The sequence below is a fragment of the Lontra canadensis genome, unplaced genomic scaffold, assembly GCF_010015895.1.
Source record: "Lontra canadensis isolate GAN:19392208 unplaced genomic scaffold, GSC_riverotter_1.0 scaffold80, whole genome shotgun sequence".
NCBI classification, from domain to species: Eukaryota; Metazoa; Chordata; class Mammalia; order Carnivora; family Mustelidae; genus Lontra; species Lontra canadensis.
Window position 1 is genome coordinate 3,496,456 of NW_022631074.1, and position 27,846 is coordinate 3,524,301.

At 35.3% G+C, this 27,846-nt stretch overlaps 1 protein-coding gene across 1 annotated transcript; it reads left to right on the plus strand.

The window, feature by feature from the left end:
• Positions 1-595: 595 nt before the first annotated feature.
• Positions 596-27,753, plus strand: CHMP2B (charged multivesicular body protein 2B). The gene is made up of 6 exons (XM_032882215.1): positions 596-704; positions 13,455-13,546; positions 17,690-17,884; positions 22,264-22,366; positions 26,263-26,369; positions 26,554-27,753. The coding sequence occupies exons 1-6, from the start codon at positions 671-673 to the stop codon at positions 26,662-26,664; spliced, it is 642 nt and encodes a 213-aa protein (XP_032738106.1). The 5' UTR covers positions 596-670; the 3' UTR covers positions 26,665-27,753.
• Positions 27,754-27,846: the final 93 nt, after the last annotated feature.

The following is a 27,846-nucleotide window of genomic DNA, read 5'->3' on the forward strand; positions in this document are numbered from 1 at the left end:
CGGAAAAGAACGTGAACTTCGGAAACAAACACCACCAGGGCTCGGCCACAGCCCTGCAATCAACCCCTGCACTTATGAAAGTAGCGATATTGACAGCAACGGGATGGTTGTAAACCAACTGGTTCCGGGACGACCCACACTTGTCCTAAGACGCTGGAGACCCCCACTTCCAGCTTCCTCCAAGGAAGGAAGAAAGGGCTAACCAAGGCTCATCTCTGTTAGAATGCCCCCACGAACCCGCAAAGAGAAGCTTCCCGACACCGCCGACGGTCTTCTACGCTCTGCTACCACCGCAAGCCCCTGCCTGACACGCCACGCCGCGACCCCGCACGCTGGAAGAGCTGGCAACAGCTGAGGTAAGGGCAAAGGCAGCAGCTTCAGGCGCCGCAGTGCGCAGGCGCTTGCGCCTAATGCGCAGGCGCCGCCTAGAAGTGACTTCTCCAAAAAGTGTCTTAGTTCTCGGTCACCTGAGCCCGGGGCGACTCCGCTGCGGTAGGCTTCGCGGATACCTGCCTTCCGCGGGTCCTGTCTGGAGACCCCGCCCTCTTCTCTTGCCCTTCGCTCCGCCACACCAAACCCTCTTAGAGCCTGTCCTTTCCCTCCTGTGCTTTCCCAGCCGGGGTCGGACCGGACGGGGCCGAGCCGGGCAGCCCAGACGCGGTCCCTGACCATGGCGTCTCTCTTCAAGAAGAAAACCGTGGATGGTGAGTTCAGGCCGGGCCAAAGGGTCCCAGCTCTGCGTTTCCCTGGCGTGTTTTGGGGGCTTCCGGCCATGGTTCTTTCAGCTGTCCCTGGGGGCGGGGCTGGATCAAGTGGCCCCACAGGTGACCGCCCTCGTGCGTCACTTCTCTGCTTCCCCATCTCTGCTGACTCGCCACACCTCATCCTCACCTGAATAATCTGGCTTCTTCTCTCTGTAACACACACACACACCACCTTTATCGGCCCCCTTTCGCATCCCCCTCCCCCCGTTTTTCCTTTAGCGAGACCTTGAGCATTTTGAGGAGACAGGATGCTGCTGGCCCTTGAGTGTCATTAGACGGTGATTTGATGAATTTCTTGTTGGTTTCATCTGTTGGTTTGTTGCTTCTTCAGTTTGGAGCTGTGTATTACTTATAGAGGCTTAGAAACAGGAAAACTGTGTTCAGCTGGGGGAGGGGATAACAGGCTCCAGTTAGAAAATGAACCTGGGTCGGGGTCGACTTGCCCTTAAGAATATCCCATCAAGAGAGATGTGAAACAACTGCTTCTTTACTGACTCCAGGAGAAATGCTGGAGAAACCAAAGGGAAGTGCCTTGGGTTTAGTTTTCATAATGTATTTTTCCTTCCCTGTGATTATCTTTTACTGTCTAAAGTAAGATGTGGTATGTATTATCTGCATAGAAGTTTACATTTTTATATATTTGGCATGGTTTCAGACATTTAGTTCAGTGTCATATTAAGGGGGAAAAATGAATAGAGAAATATACAAATTGGTGTTTATGAGCAATTACTGTAATGTATATGTAACACTGATTAATTACTCTTGATATTTTCATTGACTGCCACCAGGAATCAAATTCATTCAAGTTATTTAAAAATTCTGTTTCCTATTACATGTTGAGTCTAGGTTGCTGTTGGTTCAACCAAAGAATCACTTCTTTGTAAGGGTCTAACCCAGCCACAAAAGGAGCAGTGGTAGCTAGACAGTGATTGGTACAAACAGGGTGCTGAGTCCAGACCTGGGGTAACTCCTTCATTCCTTTGTATTGACTGTTCCAGTGCCAGCAACATTATTTTGGCGAGGATAACAAAGACATCACTTTTTCTCTGCCACTCTCTCCTTCACTTCAACACATAATGTAATGTTAGTCCTGATTTAGTACACAGCATAATACATTTTTGCCTACCTTGAGTGGGTGAAAAACCTTTTTTCGATTTATGGACTTTTTATTAACTAAGAAATACCATTTACAATACCTGGACATACCTTTCAAGTTGGTGTAGGATATAGTACAGTTATGTGAGATGGATTTTATTTGAGAATGCCTTCTAATCTTTAAGGGGGCACTTCACTGTTTCAGTACCAGTATTGTGGTTTCCAATTACTGTATAGTACTTCAGGGGGGAACAGGTTTATCTTTTGTTTCAGTTTTATATAGCGAGAATTTACTAAACAGAGGAAAAGAGTTGTACCTTTGTTACTGTGATGTTACAAATTATATTTTAAAGGACATCATAATATTAAAGGCCAAACAGCTTTAATTGCTTAATATATGTCACATATTTTCAAAGATATAAATATCAGTTCTATATTCTCATCACTGTGCTACTTGGTGCTTTTGGCAGCCTAGTAACTATTGTACTTGAAGTATAGAACAGAATTTTTAAAAAAGTGAAGATGTGCAGTGAGGATTTTTAACTGTATACTCATTTGCACTTGGGTTAATTCATCCAAGAAATAATGTTTTTTGCTAAATAGATTTATTTGTGAAAATAAAGTCTTAAGGACTTTAGGAGCTGTACTATAGATATAAAGATCTGCATGTGAAATTTCTGAATGTAAATTTGGACACCATGTACATTTACTATAACTACCAAACTGCATACTTGATTTTTTTTTACATTATTATGTCAGTTCAGATCACTTAATACCATTTTAATTATAGATTTGTACTTTTATTCTGATATAGAGCTTTATTAATGTTTTTACTCCTTGTTTTATTAAAAAGAAGGTGTTTTGTTTAAAAGGTGACAGCATTCTTCTTAGCAGTAATGAGGCTATATATTATGAAATGTAATGTATTTTTATGGATTTTTTGCAGATCCTTGGACTCGTTGATTATTGATCATAAGATCTTTTGCTGTATGCTGCCTTTTTTTTTTATCTGTTTCAGCAGTAATTAAATTCTGATATATAAGGGAGATATGTAACCACATAGATCTGGAGAATAATTTAATCTTTTTGTCTCTTTGGATTGGCTGGAAGAGTTGCATACTATATCATTAAAGACTACTGCACTTGTAAATTAGAAAGGGAGACAACATTACAGCACTTATTACTATTCAGAGTTATGTTTAATTCATTTTGACACAAAGATGAACAAGTCTCTGCAGTGTATACTTTGTTACAGAAATTAATGAGAATTGTACCTCAATGCCATAGAAGATAAAGATATCTTTGAATTTGAAATTACAGTTGAGTATTTGGTTTTCCTTTTACTGATTTATAAAGTATACACATATACATAGGTTAAAGTGTTCACAGTGTTGTTGTTTTTTCCCCCAAGTGGACTAATGGTGACTTATTTATTGAAACTAATTATGAACCTGTGAATCAGGATGCCATGAGGATTTGTCATAAATGAACAACTAAATTTGTCTTTTAAAAAGTGAAAAATTTTAAGCATTATATAATTGTTGTCTGTTATCCTCAATAAAGGCACATTTGAGGCCCTCCTCTAAGCCAGCACTGTGATAGCATTTTGTATGCAGCATCTTATACTTAATTCTCAGAGAATTTAGAAGTGAGTACTACTATCATCCTCACTTTATAGGTGAGGAAATTGGGATACAAAGGACTAAGTAATTTGCCCAAGGTTACACAACATAGTGGCAGAACCAGGACGTCATCCCTTGAGTATTATCATTGGTAATATTTTCTTATTAGAGATCCTATGGCACGGTTTATTTTGCTGTTCTTCCTAGTATATGGAATTCTCAACTTTTGGTAGGTACTGTGTAATGGTAACCATTTATCTGTGAACCAGGCTCTTTTTCCCTGGAATCAGTGGTAGAAATTTAATTTCAAATAGTAGTAGAACTAGAAAAACCCTCCTTTCCCTGACTCTCCCCCTAACCAGGGTTTCTTAGGAAGTATTGTCCACTGTCTTTTTACTCTTCCTGTAAATTTCTTGAAGGAATAGTGTTGTCTCCTATTCCTGCCCCTTTAATTCTCAGACCGCCCCCAAATTCTGTAGCAGTTTGCTTTACAGCTTAAGCAGTGAGATCTTGCTAAGATGATCAATAACTCCTCGATTGTCAAAATGGCCATTTTTTAGTGATCAGCTCTTGGGCCTATGTTTTACATTTGATCCTAATAATAATTTCTTTATTGAAATTCTCTTTTGGCTTTCATGAAACTCTTTAATATTTTCCTCAAATTCCTGTAACCCCTCTTTTTCTTTCTCCTTTCAGGCTTTTTTTTTTTTTTTTTCCTTTCTTCCTTTTTCTTTTTTTAACCCTGCTTCCTAAATGTTAGTGTTGTCCTTGCTTCCATCTTGGGATGCCACTTTTCTAACTGTACACTCTCTCCCTGCATGATCTTATCCAAAGTCTTACTATTTAGTTATTACCTAAGTGCTGATGGATCCCAAATTTGTAACTCTAGTTCTATTTTTCTGAGTTTCAGACCAGTGATTTGCTGAGTATCTCCACCTAGAGGTCCCAAAGTACCCCAATCTGAAGAGATTCCAAACAATTCACCACCATCTACTTTAAGTCAGTTCCTTTCCTGAGTCTCCTCTTCCAGTGTTGGCAAGTCTTGATATTGCTTCCTACCTTTAGTTACCACGTTTTGCTCCTTTTGTGTCTTAAGTATTTGACGCACACGATTTTCCACTGTTTGCCTACAACTCCTGCTCTAATACAGATCCCATTTTTCTTGTAATTTTATTACATCACCTTCTGCTTTTCTTTCCTGTAGCTTCATAGCTCTTAAGTTGTTCATCTACAGAGTTGCCTTGTGATTTGATCTACCTGAAACCCCAATCAGACTGTGCTACTCCTCAGTGTAAACCCCTTTATTGTATCACTGGTACCAACACGATCAATGAGAGCTCTTTAATAAGGCACATGTAGCCTCCTTGATCGTCCCTGTCTTCCTGTCATGTTTCTGAACATTTTACTCTTCAGCAGTATTGTCTTTATATTCATCAGGACATACCATACCAAACTCTTTCTCTGACATATTTTTGGTCATGATGTCCAAATGCACAGAACCATCTTTTTCCTTCCTCTGGCTAACCTGTACTATGTCAGGTGTTTTTCTGATCTGAGAACACACCTCACACTGTGTTAAGTATCTCACTCTTGTATTCTCCTTTTTTTAGCCTCTGCTTCCTGACTTGCATTCACTGGAACTAAAGGAGATCCTTGTGTACTTCCAAAGTTGGATTATGTTTATTCAGAGTTTTTCCTACTTTGCATTTACGGAAGGTAGCAGAGTCTCTTCAGCATACATGAAAGTATCTCTGCAGCAGTTTATCGTTTAGAGACAAAATTTGAAAATAATAGTATTTACTAACCAAAAGTAGTGTTTCCGGCATTCAGAGCTTATTATACTCTATCTACATCCATGTATCACTGCCACTTCCATGCAAGTTTAGCCAAAATTTGAGGAATCCTACTGATAGAAGAGGAGTAAGCTTCTTGGTTTTGGCGGTATTGGGATTGTATCCATGTGTGCTAGTAGTCCAGGGTTCAGAATGTGTGAAGTTTTGACTAACTTGGTATAAATCTCCTGTCAAAAGGTAGTTGAGACATTTGTGTTATGTTAAGAGAGAAGAAAATCTACCATCTATATAACTGAATCCCCTCCAGAACTTTTCTACTTTCTTCCAAATAAGATAGAACAGTCTGGTGCTACCTGTAATACCTAGATCTTCCCTAGGATGCTGTATGTTCTCTTAGTGCTTATTATTCTGAATATTTAAAAACTCAAATTTTACTTACTGTTTGGCCCCTACATTCTTGGCACACCAAAAAAAAAAAAAATAAATAAAATAAATAATTGAACATGGGATTCAGAAGCACAGTACTCTCTTTTGAGAATTTTTCTGAGTTAAAGTTCTCCATACTTTTTGGTATGGAGATGGATGGATACCATCCATGGATATTTCTGTAGGAAAATGTCTCCCCTTTGTATTTCTGCATCCCTAGCATGACCCCAAAGACTGGTATGGCTTTTCATGCTACTATTTTCTATCTTCAAGTCCATAGGTCTGTGAAACTTTCCTTTTATAGGATCTTTCCTTCTTGTTCCCACTTTTATCTAAAGTGAGAAAATGCTCTTTCACAATTTTCTGAACTGAAGCTGTTATTGATGATGGTACCAAAGCCTGTGTCTTTGAGGACCACATGAGACCTAAAGATCTACTAACACAGAGCCCATATGAAGACCTTCCTTCAGCTCTGGAAAACACTGATATTTTACTAATAAACTAATCTGAATGAATTTCTCAGTATTTGAGTGACTTGAGATTTTACTGGGGGGAGGGTGGGGAGCATTCCTTTTATGCTACCATAGGGCTAGACTCCTATTTTCTCTTTAGTATTCCACCTCCTCTTTCCAAGAAAGTCGTGCTGAGTTTATCAACTTCAGCCTAGTTTTTAAATGGCTGGTTGGCTCCCAGGACTGTATGTAGGAGAAATCTGTTGGCACAATCCTCCACAGTCCTTTCAGTTTCCCCCTAGTTGTTTTTTGTTCTTATTTTTCCTTTACCATGTATCAGAACTGGTTAATTAAGCTGATGCCATTCCTCCCTGATTTCTTTGATACATAGTTTCCAAACCCTTGAAACATTTGCTTACATTCCAAGTTCTGATTCCTCCCTCATCCATTCCTCTCATTGTCATTTTCCCTCTGCCTGTCAGTAACTTTGGTTTCCAGAGCCAGTGTTTTCTAGGAACCGACCTTAAATGTTTCTTTCTTACCCTTTAGCTGTTTGAATTTGTACCATTTGCAGTTTTCTTCTTCTCATCCACCCAAGATACTGGTACATCCTTGCATAGTCAGGATGCCTTTCCTCTTTACTGTTGGGTGAGCTCCACCACACCCCCTTCACACAGGTGGTTCTTCTGTTCAGTAAGTAGTAGGATGTAGCTAATTACCCATTAGTCTGCCCTTCAGAGCTGCAGACCCACTGCTTCCACTCACAGCTGCTGCAGAGATTGCAGATAAAATCTAAAGGAAAAGCTCCCTGTCTTCTCAGGTCTTAGTCTCCAAAACAAGTTAATAAAAATGGTAATGCAGGATATGCCTTACTTATTCTGTGCTCCTATTTCAGTCCCTGTGATCACTGGATTTAGGATAACTGATAGGCAATAAAAATGTACGGATCCAAATGATTTTTTTTCTTTATAGAAATACATTTAAAAGCAGAAAATATGATATATTAGATTAAAATGTCTATCTTGGCCTTAGAGTAAACATAACCTTATAGTAAAGAACAAAACCTGTATATGGTAGAGTGGATGCTGTCTAGTACACCAGTGCCTCAAGGCTCCTGGGGCAGAAAACTGAACTACTCTGTAAGCTTGAGATGGGCCACCTCCTTTTCCCCAAAGGAAAGGCACTTTAAACATATTTAAAATATAACTCACAAATAAATGAATGCCTGTATTTAGAGTTGATAATTACTTTTTGCTTAATCCTTAAACGTGCAAATTGTATGTAAATAAGCAGGGCCAGGAAGGACAGCCATAATTCAAGTTGGGGCCTAGCCTCAAACCCCAGTAGAGAATTCTAGTAAGCTAGGCTGGACCATATGGAGACCCCCTTTATTTTGTTTTTATTTTTTATTTTCTGACTTTTTTTTTTTTTTTTCTGTAAGCAGATCTTATTGATTCAGAACTAAGGAGAGCAGAATGACCTTTTCTCTCTGTATCTTAAGTCCAAAATTTGAGTCTGTGATTTATATATATATATATATATATACACATATATATATGTATGTATATGTATATATTTATTTATTTATTTCACTCAGTAAAAAGAGCCTGAAAGGCTTAAGATAGGCTTTTAATGCCTACAGTAGAGCTGGCTTGGGTGTCTTCTAAGTGTTGTGCTGAGTATGGGTGAGAAAGACGGTGGTGGTTTGGGGCAGTCTCTGAACTCTCTTCTGCCTTACCAAATGGTAGCAAAGAACATATCAGTCACAGGCATGTATCATTGCCGTTTTCACAATGTGAAAGTTCTTTATTACCACCTATTATGAAGTGCTTCACAGCAACCCCACAAGGTAGATGAAGTGCTAGAATATAAAAATTTGGGCATATTCTTTTGCCTAGAGAAAGAAGCAGGGATGGATAGGAGCCAAGCACTCTATCTCCTAGATTCAGTAATACTCAGTACATGTTTCTGTCATTGTCTCCACTTGGAATGAAAAAAGGGAAAAGCAGAAAATTGTAAGGGAAATACCTGGTTATTACAGTGTTTTTATTTTTCCACTGTATAAAGAGATCTGACATAGTCAAGATTCATGGTTAAATTATCAATCAATTATCAATCAATTACCAATTATCTTGGTAATCAGTAGAGTTTATTATACATCTTAAAGAAATGTATTAACTATGCCTGTAAGGCACATTCTTTTACATTTAAATATATGTTTGTACTCTTGCAGGTCACTGCTAAATATACATTGGGGTAGTAGTTGGCATGAAGTGTGGTGGGAATACAAGTAGAATAAAGAAAATACTGTGCTCCTTGCTCTTAAAGTGCTTGTAATCTTGGGAGGAAATCCAACCTACCAAAAAATAAATATAATGGAAAATAAACTTGGCCTAAAAACATTAATAGTGTCTCAGAATCATTCTCTTATTAGTTCCTCTGAATTATCTAGAAGACCAAATCATTAAATGTGGATTTAACATAGGGATTGCTTTTTAAAAAAAAAAAAAGTTGAGAGTAATATGTTTGTTTTGTAGGATTAAGCCTATCATCTTATATGAAGAAAATGTTTTACTATCTTTCCTTACTTACCATAATATGTTTTAATGTGTTATGACTATATTTTAGTATGCAACATTAGGTGCTCTCAGTTTATAGCTTAGAACTGTTTAAATATTAATATGTCTATTAACTATGGGGCTATGGAATATGCAGTAGTTAATTTTCCTTATTTTTCTTTCTCTAATGTACTGTGACAGTTATGGTACACATAGTTATATAAAATTAAGAAAAGAGAAGTAAAACTATTTTGATTAAGGTACATGTTTTGGTAAAATTTCGTGTCATAAGTAGTGTTTTGCCAACAGAGATGGCTATATCTATTTTCTGCTCTCTGATTCTCTGACATCAACTGTTGGGACCAAAAAGTCAGTCAATCCTAACACTCTGGAGTTAGCACAGACACCGCAAGTTCAGGGCTCAGGCCTCCAGGACTGTCCTTATCCTGGATGCGAGTCACAAGTCCCAGTTGGCCACAAGTACTTCTGACTAACCAGTTGTAAATTCTAGAGTCCCCATAACTTCCTCCACAGTTTGATAATTTGCTAGAACAACCGTTAGAACTCAGGAGTAGCCAAATGGAAGCAAAGTTTTGGAGGCTGTAAGTGGCACGGAGCTTTCATGCCCTTTTCAAGCATGCTGCTCTCCCAGCACATCAGTATGTTTTCACCAACCCAGAAGCTGTCCTAATATCTTTATTCAGGAGTTTTTATAACCCAGTCTTCAGTTCCACTCCCTTCTCCTGAGGTCGGTTGACGGGAGTGGTGCTGAACTTCTACCCTCTATTCAAGCATTTGGTCTTTCTGGTAACCAGTCCCCTCCAGAAACTACCTACGGGTACCCCTTCTTGCGTTAAAAGATACTCCTACTACTAAGGAAATTCCAAAGGTTTTAGGAGTTCTGTGCCAGGAACTTAAGACAAAGATCAAATGCATACTTTTTATTATATATTATACCACCCTATAATGAAAAAATATATATTGATAGAATTCGAGATTTAGCAGTCAAGGCTTTCAGCGATTGCTTTGCATCTGTGTCAGTTATTTGATCACAATTTGACTTGTCAGTGTGGTGGCTTCTTTTTCACTTCTGTACTCTATGGCTTTATAAGATCCTCATCACTATCTCATTGTTACCATTTCATTTCATGCTAGGTGAGTTTAGGAAGTTGTCCATACACAAAGATGTTATACTCCAGAGTTCATTGTAATTTCATAGTTTTAAATACAAAATATATTTTCTGTTGAAAGAGTAGGGTAAGTGGTGAATGTTTTTATACCAATTCATTGGCTTTGGCAAGATAGCGTGCTAAGTTCAAAAGAAGAAAATTGGTAGTATTGAGGATGAAAAGGCCGATGATTGCTTTTAAATCTAGGGAAATGAGAACTTTGCTGTTCAGTGTCTACAGATGCCAGAGGAAAGATAATGTGTACTGTGGACTGAATTGTATGCCCCAAAATTCATATGTTAAAGTCCTAACCCAGTGTGACTATATTTGGAGATAAGGTATGTAAAGAGGTAATTGAGGTTAAATGAGATTATGAAGGCAAAGCCCTAATCCAATAGGAGGGTGACCTTATAAGAAGAGGAAAGAGGCACCAGGGATGGGCACACTCAGGTAAAGGCCATATGAGGACACGGCAAGAAGGCAGCCATGTGCAGGCTAAATTGAGAGGCCTGGGGAAAAATCAAACTTGCCAGTGCCTTGATCTTGGACTTCGAGCTTCCAGATCTGTGAAAAAATTAGTTTCTCTTGTTTAAACTACCCAGTCTGTGATATTTATTATAGCAGTCTTAGGAAACACAAATTGTGACAATAGAATTACAGCCAGTGCTCCACCAATATAATGTTAGTGAGAAACAGAGTATGCAAAGGTGGGGAAATAGATGTCTTATAAGGAGGAGCTCTGGCATCATAACTTTTATTTAGAAAGTCATTGTAGTTGATTAGTTGTATCTTATGTAATGACTTGAAATGTTTTTCATTGTATATTTTTATTAATACAAATCTATATTTATAAGGATTATGTCTCTGATAACTTTATTTCTTGTTTGACTGAAAGGCTTCACAGCATAATATAGTAGTTAAAATCAGAGGCCCTGGACTCGGACCGCCTGTATGTGAATCCTAATCTTCCTTGGGCAGATTACCTCACCTAATGTCAATTCCCTTCTCTGAAATAAGTGAGGTAACAGTACTTACCTTTGTGGTTGTTGTAAACCTCTTAGTATACTGCCTGTTCTTCAGTGTAAGCACCTATCTTTATTCTGTGTAAAGTTGTATGTTATACACAGGAATGTGTAGAAATAAGTTGTGATGTTCCATCAGCAAAAGGATAATGGATGTTGGCTCTGTTGTTTTATTTGAGGTGAAATTCACATAATATTAACCACTTTAGAGTGAACAACAGTTCAGTGGCATTTAGTACTTTCACAATGGTGTATAACCATCACCTCACAGTAAAATCCTGTACAAGTAAAGCAGTGCTCAGCATTCTTTTCTCTCCCCAACCCCTGGAAACTACCAGTCTGCTTTCTGTCCTTATGGACTTATATAATATGATATTTCATATGAACAAGTCATAGAATGTAACCATTTATATCTGGCTTCTTTCACTTAGTATGATATTTTTGGAGATTTTGGATATTCACGTTGTAGTACGTATTAGTACTCCCTTTCTTTTTACACTCCATCTCTCTAATACCTAGAAGTGGAATTGCTGGGTCATATGGTAATTTTATGTTTATCTTTTTGAGGAGGCACCAAATTGTTATCCACCGTGTCTGAAACAATTTACATTCCTATTGGCAATATATAAGGGTACCAGTCTTCACATCCTTATTGACACTTGTATTTTTCCATTTTTGTTTTTCATTACAGCCCTTCTAGTGTGTGTGTAGTGTCTCTCATTTCCCCTATGACTAATGATGCTGAGCATCTTCTTTTTGTATTTATTGGCCATTTCTGTATCTCCTTTGGATAAGTATCTCTTCAGGTCCTTCAACCATTTTTAATTAGATTGTCTTGTTTTTAAGTTATTAAGAGTTCTTTATATATCCTAGATACTAGACTCTTCAACATACGTATAGTTTGTATATAGTTTCTCCCTTTTTGTGGAATATCTTTCCACTTGATAATGTCCTTTGGTGCACAGCCTTTAAGTTGCATGAAGTGTCTATTTTTTCTTTTGTTGCTCATGCTTTTAGAGTCATATCTAAGAATCTGTTGCCACACCCCAGATTATGTAGATTTACTCTTATGTATTCTAAGAATTGTATGATTTCAGTTTTTATATTTGGGTCAATTTTTTAAAAAAAGACTTCATTTATATATTTATTTCTTAATTACTATTATTATTATTTTTAATTGTGCATGGGCACATGAGCAATGGGAGGGGCAGAAGGAGAGGGAGAGAATCTCAAGCTGACTCCACTTTGAGCATGGAGCCTGATGCGGGCTCATTCTCTTGATCTCGAGATCATGACCTGAGCCGAAATTAAGAGTTGGAACCTAACTGACTGAGCCACCCACGTGCCCCTAATTAATTTTTAGATACACTGTGATGTAGGGGCCCAATTTCTGTTTTTTTTTTTTTTTTTTTTTTTTTCATGTGGATATCCTGTTGTCCCAGTGCCATTTGATGAAGAGACTATTCTTTGTGTTGTTGTTATTACTATTTTTAAATCTACTTCTTGACTAGAAAGGAACTCTAATGAAGTAATTAAGATTACTGGATCCAAATCTGGCATTGCTGCTTATGACCTTGTGACTTCTGGCAAGTTATTTAAACTTCCTAACACTCAATTTTCTTCAAGTATAAAATAATAGAAAAACCAACTCTATAACATTATTGTGACTATTGTATAATGCATGTACAGCACTTAGCAAGATTCCTGATAATGACAGATCAGTTTTGGTAAGAATTACCATCAATATCTGTGATTTTTAAAGAAATAACTATTTAGTAACAACTAACCCAAATTATGGTCCGTGAGACCTAGACTAATACTAATTCTTCAAAAGATGGGAGTAATGAATCCAAATGAGTTGAAATAAGTTAGAAAAACATTAGGATTGAGTGGAAATTTAATAGTGTATCAGGGTAATTATGTATGTTAAATACACCTTTCCAACTGTCATTATTTTATGAATAAGAAATTTGAAGTTTAGAATATTAACTGATTTAGCCGAGATGTCATCATGCAATGAGCCAATGGTAGAGGGAGGATGCACATCCAGGTCTGCCTCATTGGCAGGTCTGTTGCTTCACGCTATTATATAATGACTTAATGTAGAAAAAAGGATTTAATAAACACATGATCTGTCTTCCTTCCTGGAATTTCATAAAATACTAGAGTAAGAAGAGATGAAAAGTGTGTGTGTATGTGTGTGTTTGTGAGTGAGTGAGTGAGTGAGAGAGAGAGAGACATATATGTATGCCACATAAAACATTGCATACAATCAGTTCTCTAAGGGAATATTTTATTGTGATTTATATATACTTTTGGTTAAACTTCTGACTGTAGCATATCTGTACTTTTATAATTCTTTATATAATGAGTATTTATAATCCAAGTATTAATATTTGAATAATCTTTTAGTATATTGAATGCAAAAATTTTAACATCTAGTAAATCAAGTTTTCTTTTTTTTAAATTAAGGTCTCCAAGTCTAATATTTCAAATATTATTGAAAAAAATTTTGGAATTCATACATTTAGGTTTCTTTTGTGGTTCTCTTAGATGTAATAAAGGAACAGAATCGAGAATTACGAGGTACACAGAGGGCTATAATCAGAGATCGAGCAGCTTTAGAGAAACAAGAAAAACAGCTGGTAAGTAGAACATTAAATTTCAGTTTAACTTTTCAAACAAATTTGGAAATTAGTGTCAGAATAATTAGCTAACTAAGAAAAAGACACATGGCAGGTGGTAAGTGATTTACTAAGAAATGGCATTTACCGTCTTCCTGCATTTTCTGCTTACCTTTGTTTATTGTGTCATTCTGCTCACTTTTATCAGGATTCTGTGAATTCTGCTGGTTATAAAATCAAATTATTCCTCAGTTTGTAGAAGTCATGAATTCCTAGGAGGAAGTATTGCTCAAAACACAGCTACTTCATTCTCAGTTAACAACAAAGACAAAATAGTCCTGAATAGCAAGAAAGGGTTACAAGAAATAATTCTGTGGACTCATAGGTATCTTACTTGGTTTTTGGTGATCATTGTGTCTGTGATAATGAATGTAGTTTTTAAAAAATAGGTTTATCTTGTCCATTTTTAAATATTTTTATGTTATGTTTTTAAATGTGTATTTAATATGGCTTCCTTCACTCATCATAATTATTTTGAGATTAATCAATATTGTAACATAATCAGTATTAATTTTTTTTATTTACTTCATTGTATGGATGTTACACAGTTTATTTATCTGCTCATCAGCTAGTGGACATTTGGGTTATTTCCAGGTTTGGGCTCTTTTGAGTAAAGTTGCTATAAGGATGCAATTGAAGTCTTTGTGTGAACATATGTTTTCATTCCTCTTGGGTATATTCCTGGGAGTGGGATTGCTGGATCATAGGGTAAATGTATGTTTAACTGTGTAAGAAACTGCTAGACAGTTTTGCAAATTGGCTGTAATGTTTTCTGTTCCTACCAGCTGTATGTGAAAGTAAAGTTGTTTCACATCCTGGCCAATAGTTAGAGTTGACAGTCTTTTTACTTTTAGTCGTTCTGGTGGTGTATAGTGGATTGTCATTTTAAATTGTATTTTGCTAATTACCAGTGATGTTCAGCATCTTTTCATGTGCCTTTTTGCCATTTATATGTCTTTTGCCAAAGTGTCTATTAAAATATTTTGCCCATTTTTTAATGAATGTTTATTTATTTATTAGGGTTTTTTATATATTTCAAATACAAGTACCTTACTAAATATATATTTTACAAATACTTTCTTCAGTTATTGTTCTTTTATTTTCCTGATAGTGTCTTTTGTAGAACAGAAGATTTTTATTTTTATTTTTTAAGGGTTTTTTTTTTTTTTTTTTAATGATCTTATTTATTTGGCAGCGAGAGAGGGAACACAAACAGGGGCAGTGGGAGAGCGAGAAGCAGGCTTCCTGCTGAGCAGGGAGCCCAGTGTGGGGCTTGATCCCGGGACCCTGGGATCATGACCTGAGCCAAAGGCAGACACTTAACGACTGAGCCACCCAGGCGCCCCAGATTTTTATTTTAATCAAGTGCAATATATTATTCCTTTTCTCTGTGATTAGTACTTTTAGTGTCCCAGGAAAGCTTTCTCTAACCCAAAGTTGCTAGTTTTTCTCTTATGTGTTCCTCTAGAATTATATTTTAGCTCTTACATTTAGGACTGTGAACCATATTGAATTAAGTTTTACTGTGTTATCAGGTGAGGGTAGAACCTCACTTCTGCATCTGTTGAGATGATGATCATGTAGTTTTTCTTCTTTAGTCTGTTAATGTAGTGAATTACATTTATTGATTTACTAATGTTGAATCAAGCTTTTTCTCCTGGGATAAGCTCCATTGGTAAGACATGTTTTTTTTAAAAATATTTTTTTCTCAGTATGCTGAAATTTTGCAAAGAATATTTCCATCCATGTTCGTGAAAGATACTCATTTGTAGTAATCTCTTCATGTGGTGTCTTTATTTGGTTTTGACATCTGAGTGATGCTGACTTTAAAGCATGAGTTGGTTTCTCTTACTGTTCCTTTACTGGAAGAGTTTGGGTATTTCTTCCTTAAATGTTTGATAGGATTCATCAGTAAAGCGATTGGGAGGGAAATTTTCTTTGTGGATAGGTTTCTAAACTACAAATTCAATTTTTAGGAAAAAACAGATAACAGAATGGATCAGGATAACTGTCTTTTTATATGAATTTTGGTAGTTAACATTTGTCAAGTGATTTGTCCATGTCTATTAAATTTTAAAATGTAATGACCTGTTATTCGTAATATTCCCATATTATCCTTTAACATCTTTAGGACATGAAGGAATGCCCTCTTTTGTATCACGTTTTTTTCTTTTTTTTTTTTTAGAGATATTATTTATTTATTTGTCAGAGAGAGAGAGAGCGATATCACAAGCAGGGAGAGCAGCAGACAAAGGAAGAAGCAGGCTCCCCACTGAGCAGTGAGCCTGATGTGGGACTTGATCCCAGGACCCTGGGATCATGACCTGAGCCAAAGGCAGATGCCCAGCCTACTGAGCCACCCAGGCATCCCTCCTTTGCATTCCTAATCTTTGTAATTTGTGTGTTCTCTTTGTCTCATTTTCCCTCCCAGGCTAATAGCCTGCCAGTTTGATCAGTCTCTTACGAAAAATGGCTTTGGATTTCATCAATTTTCTATATTTTTCTTTCCTACTATATAGATTTCTTTTATTGTTTATATTATTTTTTACTTGTATTTACTGTTTTACGTTTTCCTACTTTCTCAATTTTCAAGCTTGTGAGATATTTATTTTTTCCAATATAGGCTTTAATGCTATAAATTTCTCCCTAAGAGCTATTTTAACTGTAACCCACACATTTTGATATGTTGCATTTTCATTTTATTAAATTCAAAATACTATCTTATTTCTCCTGAGATTTTTTCCAATTCATGACTTATTTAAAACCATGTTGTTGGACGCCTGGGTGGCTCAGTGGGTTAAGCCGCTGCCTTCAGCTCAGGTCATGATCTCAGGGTCCTGGGATCGAGTTCCGCATCGGGCTCTCTGCTCAGCAGGGAGCCTGCTTCTCTCTCTCTCTCTCTCTCTCTCTCTCTGCCTGCCTCTCCATCTACTTGTGATCTCTCTCTGTCAAATAAATAAATAAAATCTTAAGAAAAAAAAAACCATGTTGTTTAATTTCTGCTTATTTATAATATTCCTTCCTTTCCCTTACTGATTTCCAGTTTAATTTCATTGTGGTTAGAGAACATACTTTGTATGCTTTCAGTCCTCTTCAATTTATTGAGTCTTGTTTTCTGAGCAAAATATATTGTGTTTTGGTAATTTCCTTCTTTTTTAGTGTACACTTATAAAGTATTCTGCTATTGGTGGTGGCGTTTTTATAAATGTTGGTTAGGTCAGGTTGATCATAGTATTTTTTGTAAATATGTATCATTACAGATTCTCTGTCTACTTGTTCTAACAATTATAGCAGTGTACTGGAGAGGAGTTGTTGAATACCTCATGCTAATTGTGTGTTTATCCTTTCAGTTCTGTCAGTTGTGCTTCACATATTTGAAGCACTGTTCTTAGGTGCATGCACGTAGAGGATTGTTTTAACATCTTTATATATTGATTCCTTTGTCATTATGAAATCCCCCTTTTTATTTCTGATAGTATTCCTTGTTCTCATGGTTTTTTTGTTTGTTTATTTGTTTTATCTGATGTTAATGGGCACACTCCAGATTTTCAGATTTTAGTAGGTAATTATAGGGAATATGTTTTCTGTCCTTTTACGTAGGTTTGGTTTTATAATTAAAGTTGGTTTCTTGACAAAACATACAGTATAGTTTATATTCTTACATAAAATGACAACTTTTATTGAGGTTTTAGGTGAACCTTCTCACTTGGTATAATTGTCTTTATTATTCACTTTAAATCAACCACTGTGCTCTTTTTTTTTTTTTTTCTTTGTCTTTTTTTTTTTTCCCTTTTTTCTACTAACTTTTGGGTTGAACTTTCTCATTTTCTTTCGGGCTCTTTGTAAATACAATTTTATAGACTTGCTTTATATTCGTAGATGAAGGTACAAAGTCCCTTGTAAACATGTGGAATAAATTGCCCACTCAAAAAAACTATTTTTTTCTGTGACTTTATGACTGCCTCTTCCTTTCTTCATGATCAGGGAGAAAAAGGTCTATAATGTGTGTGTGATTTTTAATTTTTTTTTTCTGAAGTAAATCATTAGGGATTACCTACCTATCAATGATTTTATTCCCAATACTCCCTCTATTTCCTTTCTTAGGAGTTAGAAATTAAGAAAATGGCTAAGATTGGTAATAAAGAAGCTTGCAGAGTTTTAGCCAAACAACTTGTACATCTACGGAAACAAAAAACAAGAACTTTTGCTGTAAGTTCAAAAGTCACTTCTATGTCGACACAAACGAAAGTGATGAATTCCCAGATGAAGATGGCAGGAGCAATGTCTACTACAGCAAAAGTAAGTGGAAACTTTATATCCATACATTTTTGGTTTTATTTAAGACATTTAAGGATTCAAAGGATTCAAATCAGATTTAAAAGTACCTCCTGATGTATATATGTGGTACAGAATCTGTGTAATATTTAGTAAAAGGAGTTATAATATGAGGTAATCCAGATAACTACTTCTAGAATTTTTAATTGAAGCATGTTACCTTATAACATTAAATTAGTTTCACATGTACATAGATTCTTTATTGATATGTTTTACATTATTTACATTATTTTACATAATGTTTTACATTAAAATTTCTTATTTCAGGACATTCTGATTTCTCCAAGATCATGTGTAGCATCTAAATTTTTTAAATTGACTTAAAGTGTTGTTTGCTGTTTTCCCTTAAATTCTTAGATTTTTGGCCTTATTTCATTAAGCTGTAAGTTTTAATTAGTAATTTGTTCTTGATTCATTTTCATGTTTGTGTCAGAAGGACACATGATTTCTGTCAGAAGTATTTATCAGTTAATTTTATCAGGAACTTATGTTTAACTTACAGTCTTTATATGTAAAAAAAAAAAATGTTTTCACTATAGAATTTAAAGGACTCTGAACTGTTTTTAGAGAGGCAGAGTTCGGTGCTGGGGTGGAAGGAGAGGGAGAGGATCTTAGGCAGGCTCCACATGCAGCATGGAGCCCAGCATGGGTCTTGACCTCACAACTCTGAGATCATGACCTGAGCCAAAATCAAGAGTTGGATGCTTAACCGCCTGAGCCACCCAGGTGCCTCGGAGCTTTTTGATTTTTTAATACTGAGTCCCTGGATTTATATGAAGTACTATAAGGAATAAGAAGATATTTAAGACAAAGGCCCTGTTCTTACAGATTTTATTGTTCAGTTGGGGATGGGGTGGGAGGTTAAGCTATATCTGACAGGGAAACTACCTACTACATATATCAACATTGCTAAGTGTGTGCTAAGTTTCAGTGAACTGTACAGATCTTTGAACTGAATGATCTGAAAGACTTTGCAGAAGACCTAGGTCTTAAAAATACCACTAGGTGGGGGCACCTCGGTGGCTCAGTGGGTTAAAGCCTCTGCCTTCGGCTCAGGTCATGATCCCAGGGTCCTGGAATCGAGCCCCACATCGGGCTCTGCTCAGCGGGGAGCCTGCTTTCCCCTCTCTAACTCCGCCTGCCTCTCTGCCTACTTGTGATCTCTGTCTATCAAATAAATGAGTACAAATCTTAAAAAAAAAAATACCACTAGGTGTTAAATATAAGGAAGGAGGAGTATGAATATGAAGACCAAGAGAAAAGAGAGCCGCAGAGGAAAGTAGGAGGTTCATATTAGAAAAATGGTATCTACAGTTGATTCTCATTATTTGAAGTAGTTAATGTTTTGTTAAGTTGGAAACACTTGATTAGTGAATATCAAACCATCACTCCTAGGGGAAATAGAGGGTTAGGTTCTTGTGAGCCTTTGGTCACAACGTTTTTGTCAGCCAGCTTATACCTAAGGTTGTTTTATGTGTTTCTGTTGAAAGACACCACAGTTAATAAATGTTGATTCATTAACATTGAACTCATTAACATTGAACTTAATCAAAGCTTAACATGTATTTTCTCCATGAATACATTATAGTTTCATGCACTTAGGAACACTACACAACACTTTAGTACTATGATTGAGGCTATTTTAATAAAGGCAAAGTCACCAACAAAAGGTAGGTAGACCACAATAAGGATACTTGTTTACAGTATGAGGGTTGAGACAAGGCAGCACGGTGTCACCTTGTTAGACCTCAGCTGCAAACAAGCACGTTTGGCAATTCACATTTTTTGCTGTTCTCTACTTGTCCACAGAGGAACACAAAAGCTCTATGATACTGGTATGAGGTTACAAATACATTTTAGTGAATAGGCAGATCCACAAATAAGGAATCCAGAAATAATGAGGAGCAACTATAATTGTGTTGTAGATTACAGAGCACATGAAAATAGAATTTATCCATCTTAGCTGCGGTAAGTGCAGTGACACCTTATGTTCTTTAAAAAAATAAAGGACATTTCAAAAAAATAGAGGAAGTTTCAATATTCTGTCAGTTAACTTACTCTTGATGGATCTTTGTCATTTTACAGTGAAAAATATAGTTAAGGACAAAAACTTGTTTTTCTTTTTTCTTTCACAAATGGAACTAACCATCTAATTGAGGAAAAGATCGTACGTGATGATCACACACTTGAGATGGGTAACCTTTCAATAATGTTAAGGGGAGAACTACTTATTTTGCTATTTTTTGCAGGTGGTAGGCCAGGAAAAGGTACAGAATATGGTCCTGTTTTATAGGGATATCTGAACTAGAATTTTCACTTAATCTTTTTAGATACTTGTTAATTCAGCAAATATTTGTTTAGACCCTATATAGGTAGGAAGTACAGCAAATGATGGGGATGAAGTGGAAAGCAAAACCAGGCAAGGGTTTAAACTGTACGGTCTATTTCAGATTTTATTTATTTATTTATTTGAGAGAGAGAGAAATTGGGAAGAGGAACAGAGGGAGAAATACAAGTAGACTCCATGCTAAGCTTGGAACCCAACGCAGGGCTCAGTCCTAGCACCCTGATGAGATCATGACCTGAGTTGAAATCAAGAGTTAAGTTGGACGCTTAACCAACCAACTGAACCATCCAGGCGCCCCTGTACAGTCTATTTCAAAAACAGCCCATTTGAGAGGTTGTTTAGTGTGGTAATTAGGAATATATATTACTTGAGTTCAAATCTCACTTCTATTCATTAGCTTTTGGCAAGTTATTTTGCCCTTCTGTGCCTTCATTATCCGTTTTTAAAACGAACGGCAATGGCACATAAAGAAGATTTGTCAGGTTTGAATAAATGTCTTTTAATGTTAAATGTTATATGTAAAAGTGCTTAGAACAGTGTCTGAAACATAGTTAAGACTCTGTAGGCATTTACTGCTTTATTATTATTATTATCATATTGTTATTAGTATTAATTGCAATAATACTATAAGTTGCAAGAGAAGTAATATAACTTACATCAGTAAATAGGGAATTCCATCAGTAGTGAGGAGGATTTAACAGGAATATCTATTCTAATCAGGGGTGTCAGGGACGATTTCCCTAGGAAAGTGGTGAAATCTGAAGTGTTGATAATGAAAACAAATGGAGAAGAGCATGTGTAAAACAGCATATGCAAAGGTCCTGTAGCAAGAGAAAGTATGGCACATTTAAGGAAGTGGAAGATCAGTGTGGCTGGAGGGCAGTGTACACCATAAGACTAGCTTGTTTGAGTTCAGTGGTGTTTGGTCTCACAGTGAATTACAGTTTTTGGCTTTTGATACAAGAACAGTGGAATCCTACTTCCAATGTCTGTGTGGGCTAAAGGGGGATGGGGAAAATCCAGTGTTATACTTAAAAGTTACTTTGGTATTAGCAAAGTTACCAAAGTAACTTTGTAGTATCCAAAGTTAGCAAAGTAACCAAAGTTACTTTTGCAGTAGATTGTATACAGATTGGGAAAAGACTGCTTGGCATCTTTGAAACTGATATATTTTCTATTGTATGGTGTTTCTGGCCATAGTAGATAGCATTAATCTCTTTTTTTTTTAAGTTTTTTTTTTTTTTTTAAAGATTTTATTTATTTATTTGAAACAGAGAGAGAGAGATCCCAAGTATGCAGAGAGGCAGGCATAGAGAGAGAGAGGAGAAAGCAGGCTCCCCGCTGAGCAGAGAGCCCGATGCGGGCCTCCATCCCAGGACCCTGAGATCACGACCCGAGCTGAAGGCAGAGGCTTAACCCACTGAGCCACCCAGGCGCCCGCATTAATCTCTTTTAATGAAATAACTTGTGAATATAAAATATAAGAGGATTCTTCTCAGATATTTCTATAAAACTCAGTGTTCTGTTCATTTCTTTAAAACATGGTTTAAAATATGTGAATGGATTAAGTGTGTATACTGTGTGTCCCCCTTTTTAGTTTAGACATCAAAAGCTTAATGAAAAAATTTTGTAAAATTTAAATTGTGATTCTTTTCAATTTAGGCATTACGTGCTTGCCATAGAATAGGCAAATGTAGTTGTCCCATTTGAATAGCAATGGATTTTTTTGTTGACAATGCTTTTTAATTTTTTTTTTTTTTGGCCTACTGTTCATATGAATTCTTTCACTATGGTCTTTATTACATAAATGTTAAGCAGATGGTTTCCAAGTGAGTATTTCATTTTTCTAGAATACTGAACAGTCTTATGTTTGATTATGGCAGTTTGTATATCTTTAGAAAGCCTGTATCTAATTTGGTTTGTTCTCTTTGGACTTATTTCATAGTAAAAATGTCACATTTATGTAGCCAACATGAATCTTTTCATATATTTAAAGACAATGCAAGCAGTTAACAAGAAGATGGATCCACAAAAGACATTACAAACAATGCAGAATTTCCAGAAGGAAAACATGAAAATGGAAATGACTGAAGAAATGAGTGAGTTTAATAACTTATAATGAAATTTAGTTTTTTTATCTTTGAATCAGCCAAGTTTATTTACTAGCAACCTCGTATTCTAATCCATAAAAGCACAAATGTTGAAAAAAGCAATGATACAGCAGCCTTCTGAATAGATGTCTATATTATAACTCCAGTGTATTTTTAAATTTGCAAAATATAAGGCTCAAATCCTATCAAACTTTACTGGAAAGAAAAATATAAAATATGATATGCCATATCTTTATGCCATATTGGCCCCAGCGGTTTTACTTCATTGATGAGGGGACCAAAACCAACTTGTGAATAAAAGAACTCTTCATGGTATGAATTTGGTAGTTTCAGAGTTTTGTGTTGATTTTTTCATACTAGAGAAGATCCCTATTTCTGTTGGAGGTAGAGATAATGAAGTGCTTTTGTTCTCATTTTTTCCTTTTCCTTCCCAGAGTTATTTAATATTTAGTTTTCTTCTTTTTGATTACAAGTTAGTTTCATTTTGTAGAGGAACTATGGAGAACACAAAGGAACAAAGTTTATTTAAAAAATCTGTTATCACACCACCCAGATTTTTTTTTTTTAAAGATTTTATTTATTCATTTGACAGATCACAAGTAGGCAGAGAGGCAGGCAGAGAGAGGAAGGGAAGCAGACTCCCCACTGAGCAAATAGCCTGATACAGGGCTCCATCCCAGGAGCCTGAGATCATGACCCGAGCCGAAGGCAGAGGCTTTAACCCACTGAGCCACCCCGGTGCCCCACCACCCAGATATTTAATTTTATTATTTAAATACTGTTAATGTTATATGTTTCTTTCCTATATTTTCCCATATCTTAGTTAAATCATACTACATGTGCAATTTTGAACCTTATCCTGATTTTTAAAAACATAATAGTATGATATACACATGTACTCATGACCTTAAATCTTCTCTGAAATCTTTTAATACTGTATATCATCAGTATTCAATAACATCAGTCTTAATTTATTGAACCATTCTTACATTGGTCAGTAACATTGTTTTAAAATTTGTTGTGTATTTGCTAATCCTTTGATAAATGTTTCTATATTATTTTTTACTACATTTTAAAAATATTCTTAGTGTATTAACTTTTATAAGCCTTTTGGTTCATACTACATTCTTCCCAGAAAGATTATCCCAACCTTTATTTTACTGCTAATGAATAATCCTGGTCAACATTACTTAACATTGTTTGTCACAACTGACATCATTGTTTCGCAAAGGTTATTTTCTTATTGTTTTACAACTATGTAGAGATATGCCAGTTTAGCTCTGCTTAGCTGCCAGCATTTTAATTTAATGGCGTTTAGTGAACAAAATAGTGTACAATTAAATAGCATCTAATTAAATTACCAGGAATACTAAACTCACCACTGTTCAAGTATTCAATTTCAGAATATCTGTTTCCCTTTTAGGAGTTAATGTCAGTGTATGTGTGTCTTTGATAGTTCAGAAATTCTTTAGCTTTGACTGTGAATCTTTGCTTTGAAAAATAGGACTTTTTTGAAACATCATTAGTGAATTTTTAATGACTGTGAGAATTGTCATTTATATAATGATCACAGTATCTAACGTGTATGTGATTTCCAGTGATGGCACAGGTGTGAGCAGATTTTAGAGGAATTAACTTTTCCATTAAGCTATTATGAAGAGAATCAGTAGGCTCAAACAACTCGTTTCTGTCATAGTTCTCATTTGTATTTTAGTACTTTGCAAATGGGTCTGAAAGAGTAGTAATTGTTGGTGATTACTCATTTCTTCTATGACCTAGTAAAGTACATTAACATTAGTATTTTCATCCAAAGGTAAATTCAAGGTTTAAATGGATATATCTTTTTCTAATTGAAATTTATATTGTACAGTACTACTCCAGAACTTGTTCACATTCCATTTTGGAAACAGGATCTTTGAGAAATCTGTATTTTATACACATACACACACATTTTATATACATATGTATATGTGTGTAAGTACATATATATAAATTCAAATACATAAATTATATAATATATATATAAAATATGGTTAATTTTGTTGTACTTTTTCCAAAAGCATCCTTCTTTGTTAATCCCTAATTATACTTCCCTGTTCTTTTCTCATCTATCCCCTTCTTTCATTTTTTTCTGCAGCTACTTCTTAACTGAGTCCCTTATAAACTTTGACCTGTACTCCCTACCCTCATTATTGCTTCAATTGCATCTAAATTATTTTTCCAGAAACTTACCTCTGAGGATTCCAGTGAGATTCCTTTAGTGGCTTCTTGCTGACTATAAAATAAAACCCCCACATGTAAATCAAAAGCAGTTTTCATGTCAGGCCCCTTTATTTTGCCAGTGAACATACTGAGGCCCAGAGAAGTAAAATGACTTTCTCCAAAAGTTGAATCTACACTAAGTGGAAGAACTGAAACTCTAATTGAAGGGTTAACATTTGCTTTATTTCTTCAGAGATGATACTATGGGTTTTTTTTGTCCTTGAACATAATATAGCTTTTTCCAAATGTACTTTATGCTGTTGAGCTAACACAAAAAAATCAGGTTGTCCAGTCATGCTCATACTAACCAGAAATCTTAACCAGTGTCAAGCTTTATTAATTATATCAAGGACACAAGCAGTTAAAATGTACATGTGAAACAGGGAACATCCCAGATGATTCCCCAGATCTTTTTTCCCATCTCAAACATAAACTCTTTGACACAGAATAATGGATATGCCTTTTCCATTCATACTCCCTAAATAAAAACACAACAGAAGAACTTGCCCTACTTGAGTGACTCCTTATTGTCTTCCACCGAGTCTTTACTCATTCTGTACTCTCTATTGCTGTTTGGTAAAATCCTGTGCATCCTTCAAGGAGCACCTCATATGTACTTCCTCCCAGTTGGATGTAATCTCTTCCCTTTATTATCTTTCTTATTTATACTGATTATTAATTTCTTTTCTGCTTAAATGTAAAGTACCTGAGGTCTTCATTTTTCTCTGTCCATTAATTGTAGTTGTACTACAACTGCCCAGGCAGTTGTACTGTACTACAATTGCCCAGGCACTTTGTTTCAGAAGTAAATATGACAATCCTAACAGGATACTTTCTATGCAGAACCTTTCCCATAAATATTTTGGGAAGGAAAGGAAAGGAGGAAGAAAGGGATATAGTAGTAATAATCTTTGCAAGGTTAAATTGGATGTCATTCTTCAGACAAGTTTAATAAAACATTGAACCTTGGACTTTGTTAGAATATTCTGCCTACATGTTGAATGTAAATTTAAGTTAAAAATATAATTATAGATCTAAAAAGAGTAAATTATCTCCCTAATATTTACAGGATATTTGATTCTTGAACATTATTCCATGGTCAGATTAAACAGCTGCTAACTTGCTCATGAATATAGTTTTTGGAATCATTACTTAAAAACTTTAATTTTTATCATTTTTATAATGGTTTATATTTATTTATATTTATATAATATATAAATATATATATTTATATTATAATGATTATTTTTATAATGATAATATTATTTTAATTTTTATCATTATTTATCATAACTTAATTTTAATCATTACTTAAAAACTTTGGCTGTGAATTTCTTTTGTTGTTTATTAAAGACACATTTTAAAAAATCAGAGTAGACTTGTTTTATTATAGGATAATCTGTGTTGCAATCAAAAGTACTCCAGATTTAGTAACTCAAAAATGTGTAAGTGAACTTCACTAACTTTTGAAAATGACTTTTGTAGTTTGTTGGTTCAGCTAAGTTTGCCCTGGAGTAATATACAAATATGTATACATACTTGGGCCACCTTCTAAAAATGTAAATCTAACTTGAAATCTGTTTGATAGTAACTGTAATTTTGTTTCTCCCCTTTCCCTCAAGTCAATGACACACTTGATGATATCTTTGATGGCTCTGATGATGAAGAAGAAAGCCAAGATATTGTAAATCAAGTTCTTGATGAAATTGGAATTGAAATCTCTGGAAAGGTATGAATGTCTTCCATCCTTGGTTGGAAATCAGTTCTACCAATTTTGTCACTTTAAGTTAGCTTTTGCTGTTAGAGGCATCTTTTTATATATTTGAATGACAAACGTTTTTGTAGCATATCCTTTGTGTCCTTGCCCAGATGTTTGATAATGCACACGTTTTTTTCCTTTTCCTTTAATATAGATGGCCAAAGCTCCATCAGCTGCCCGAAGCTTACCATCTGCCTCTACTTCAAAGGCTACAATCTCCGATGAAGAGATTGAACGGCAACTCAAAGCTTTAGGAGTAGATTAGTCAGAAAAACCATAATATTTTGCTTACTTATAATTATTTAGTATAAACCAGGCACAGTGCAGATTCCTTTTACAAAACACATTTATTTGCAAAAATGAAGACCATGGAGCAAACAGTTGTTTTCTAACCCATGACTATTTTGAATCTTTTACCAAAGAATGACAAGGATGCAAAAATGGGAACAGTTTGGATTTTAATTAGAACTCTTTAGAAGTGATGATGTGTAAAATGTTTGACTTCTCTTCTGCATGGCATAGAGAAATTATATTCATTACTTAGTGTTTATGTTCTGTCTTTCTGCAGTGAATACAAAAATCTTGTTAAAAGCCACTAGGCACCAACTAAAGAGACATGTAAAAATATTAAAAATATATCATTATTCTGTATCTGTTGCTTGTCCTTTGTTAGCGATATGTAGTATGACCATAGGCAGTTCAGCTGCCAAATTATTTTTAAATGATCCAAAAGAAGAGTGCTGTTTAAACATCTGTCCTAAAAACAGTCATGAGCTTTTCTTTTCTTTTTTTTCCTTTGGGAGAACATTCTAGTTGGTAAGTTTATTACCTTTCAAAATGTGCTTGGCACCTGCCTTAAACAGCACAAATATATTGTGCACATCTTTAAGTTATTTTAATGGGCAGAAAAGACTTAAATTTTAAACCGAAATTAAGGCCTCTTAGAAAACTTACCCTGGCTCTCTTTTATAAAGCTTATGAAAGTGAATTGAATGAATTAGCAAAAACAGGCACTGAATTAATAACATTTTATAGTAATAAAACTGTATTTTGGTCTTTCTTCCAAGAACTGAGAAAACTTTCCCCATATAAGATATAACTTAATATCTGTTTAATTTTTATCTTCAATAATGTGTATATTGAACCCTCTGAATGGAAGCCATCCTTTTTAATTTAACATTACTATGACAATACTTGACTTAAATTTTAAAATAAAAGATAGCATTTTTTTTCTTGGTAAATAAACTACAACTTTGTCAGAAATTATTGCCTAAATGTGTATTAATGTATTAGCAGTATTTTTTAAGGTGAAGTTGCTATGGTATTTAATGTATGTATAGGAAGTGAGAAAAAAGAAAATGGCAGATTAGTTAGGGATAGAATTTAGGATTAGGTTTGTTTAAAAAAGTCACATTGTAATATATGGGTTCTAGCATATCCCACCATA

What these genes read in the sequence shown, in the direction of transcription:
- CHMP2B (XM_032882215.1), top strand. Translation starts at nt 671, where the DNA reads ATGGCGTCTCTCTTCAAGAAGAAAACCGTGGATG. An exon ending in CAAGAAGAAAACCGTGGATG is followed by an intron (nt 705 to 13,454) that starts GTGAGTTCAGGC and finishes TGGTTCTCTTAG; the next exon opens with ATGTAATAAAGGAACAGAAT. An exon ending in GGAAATGACTGAAGAAATGA is followed by an intron (nt 22,367 to 26,262) that starts GTGAGTTTAATA and finishes CTTTCCCTCAAG; the next exon opens with TCAATGACACACTTGATGAT.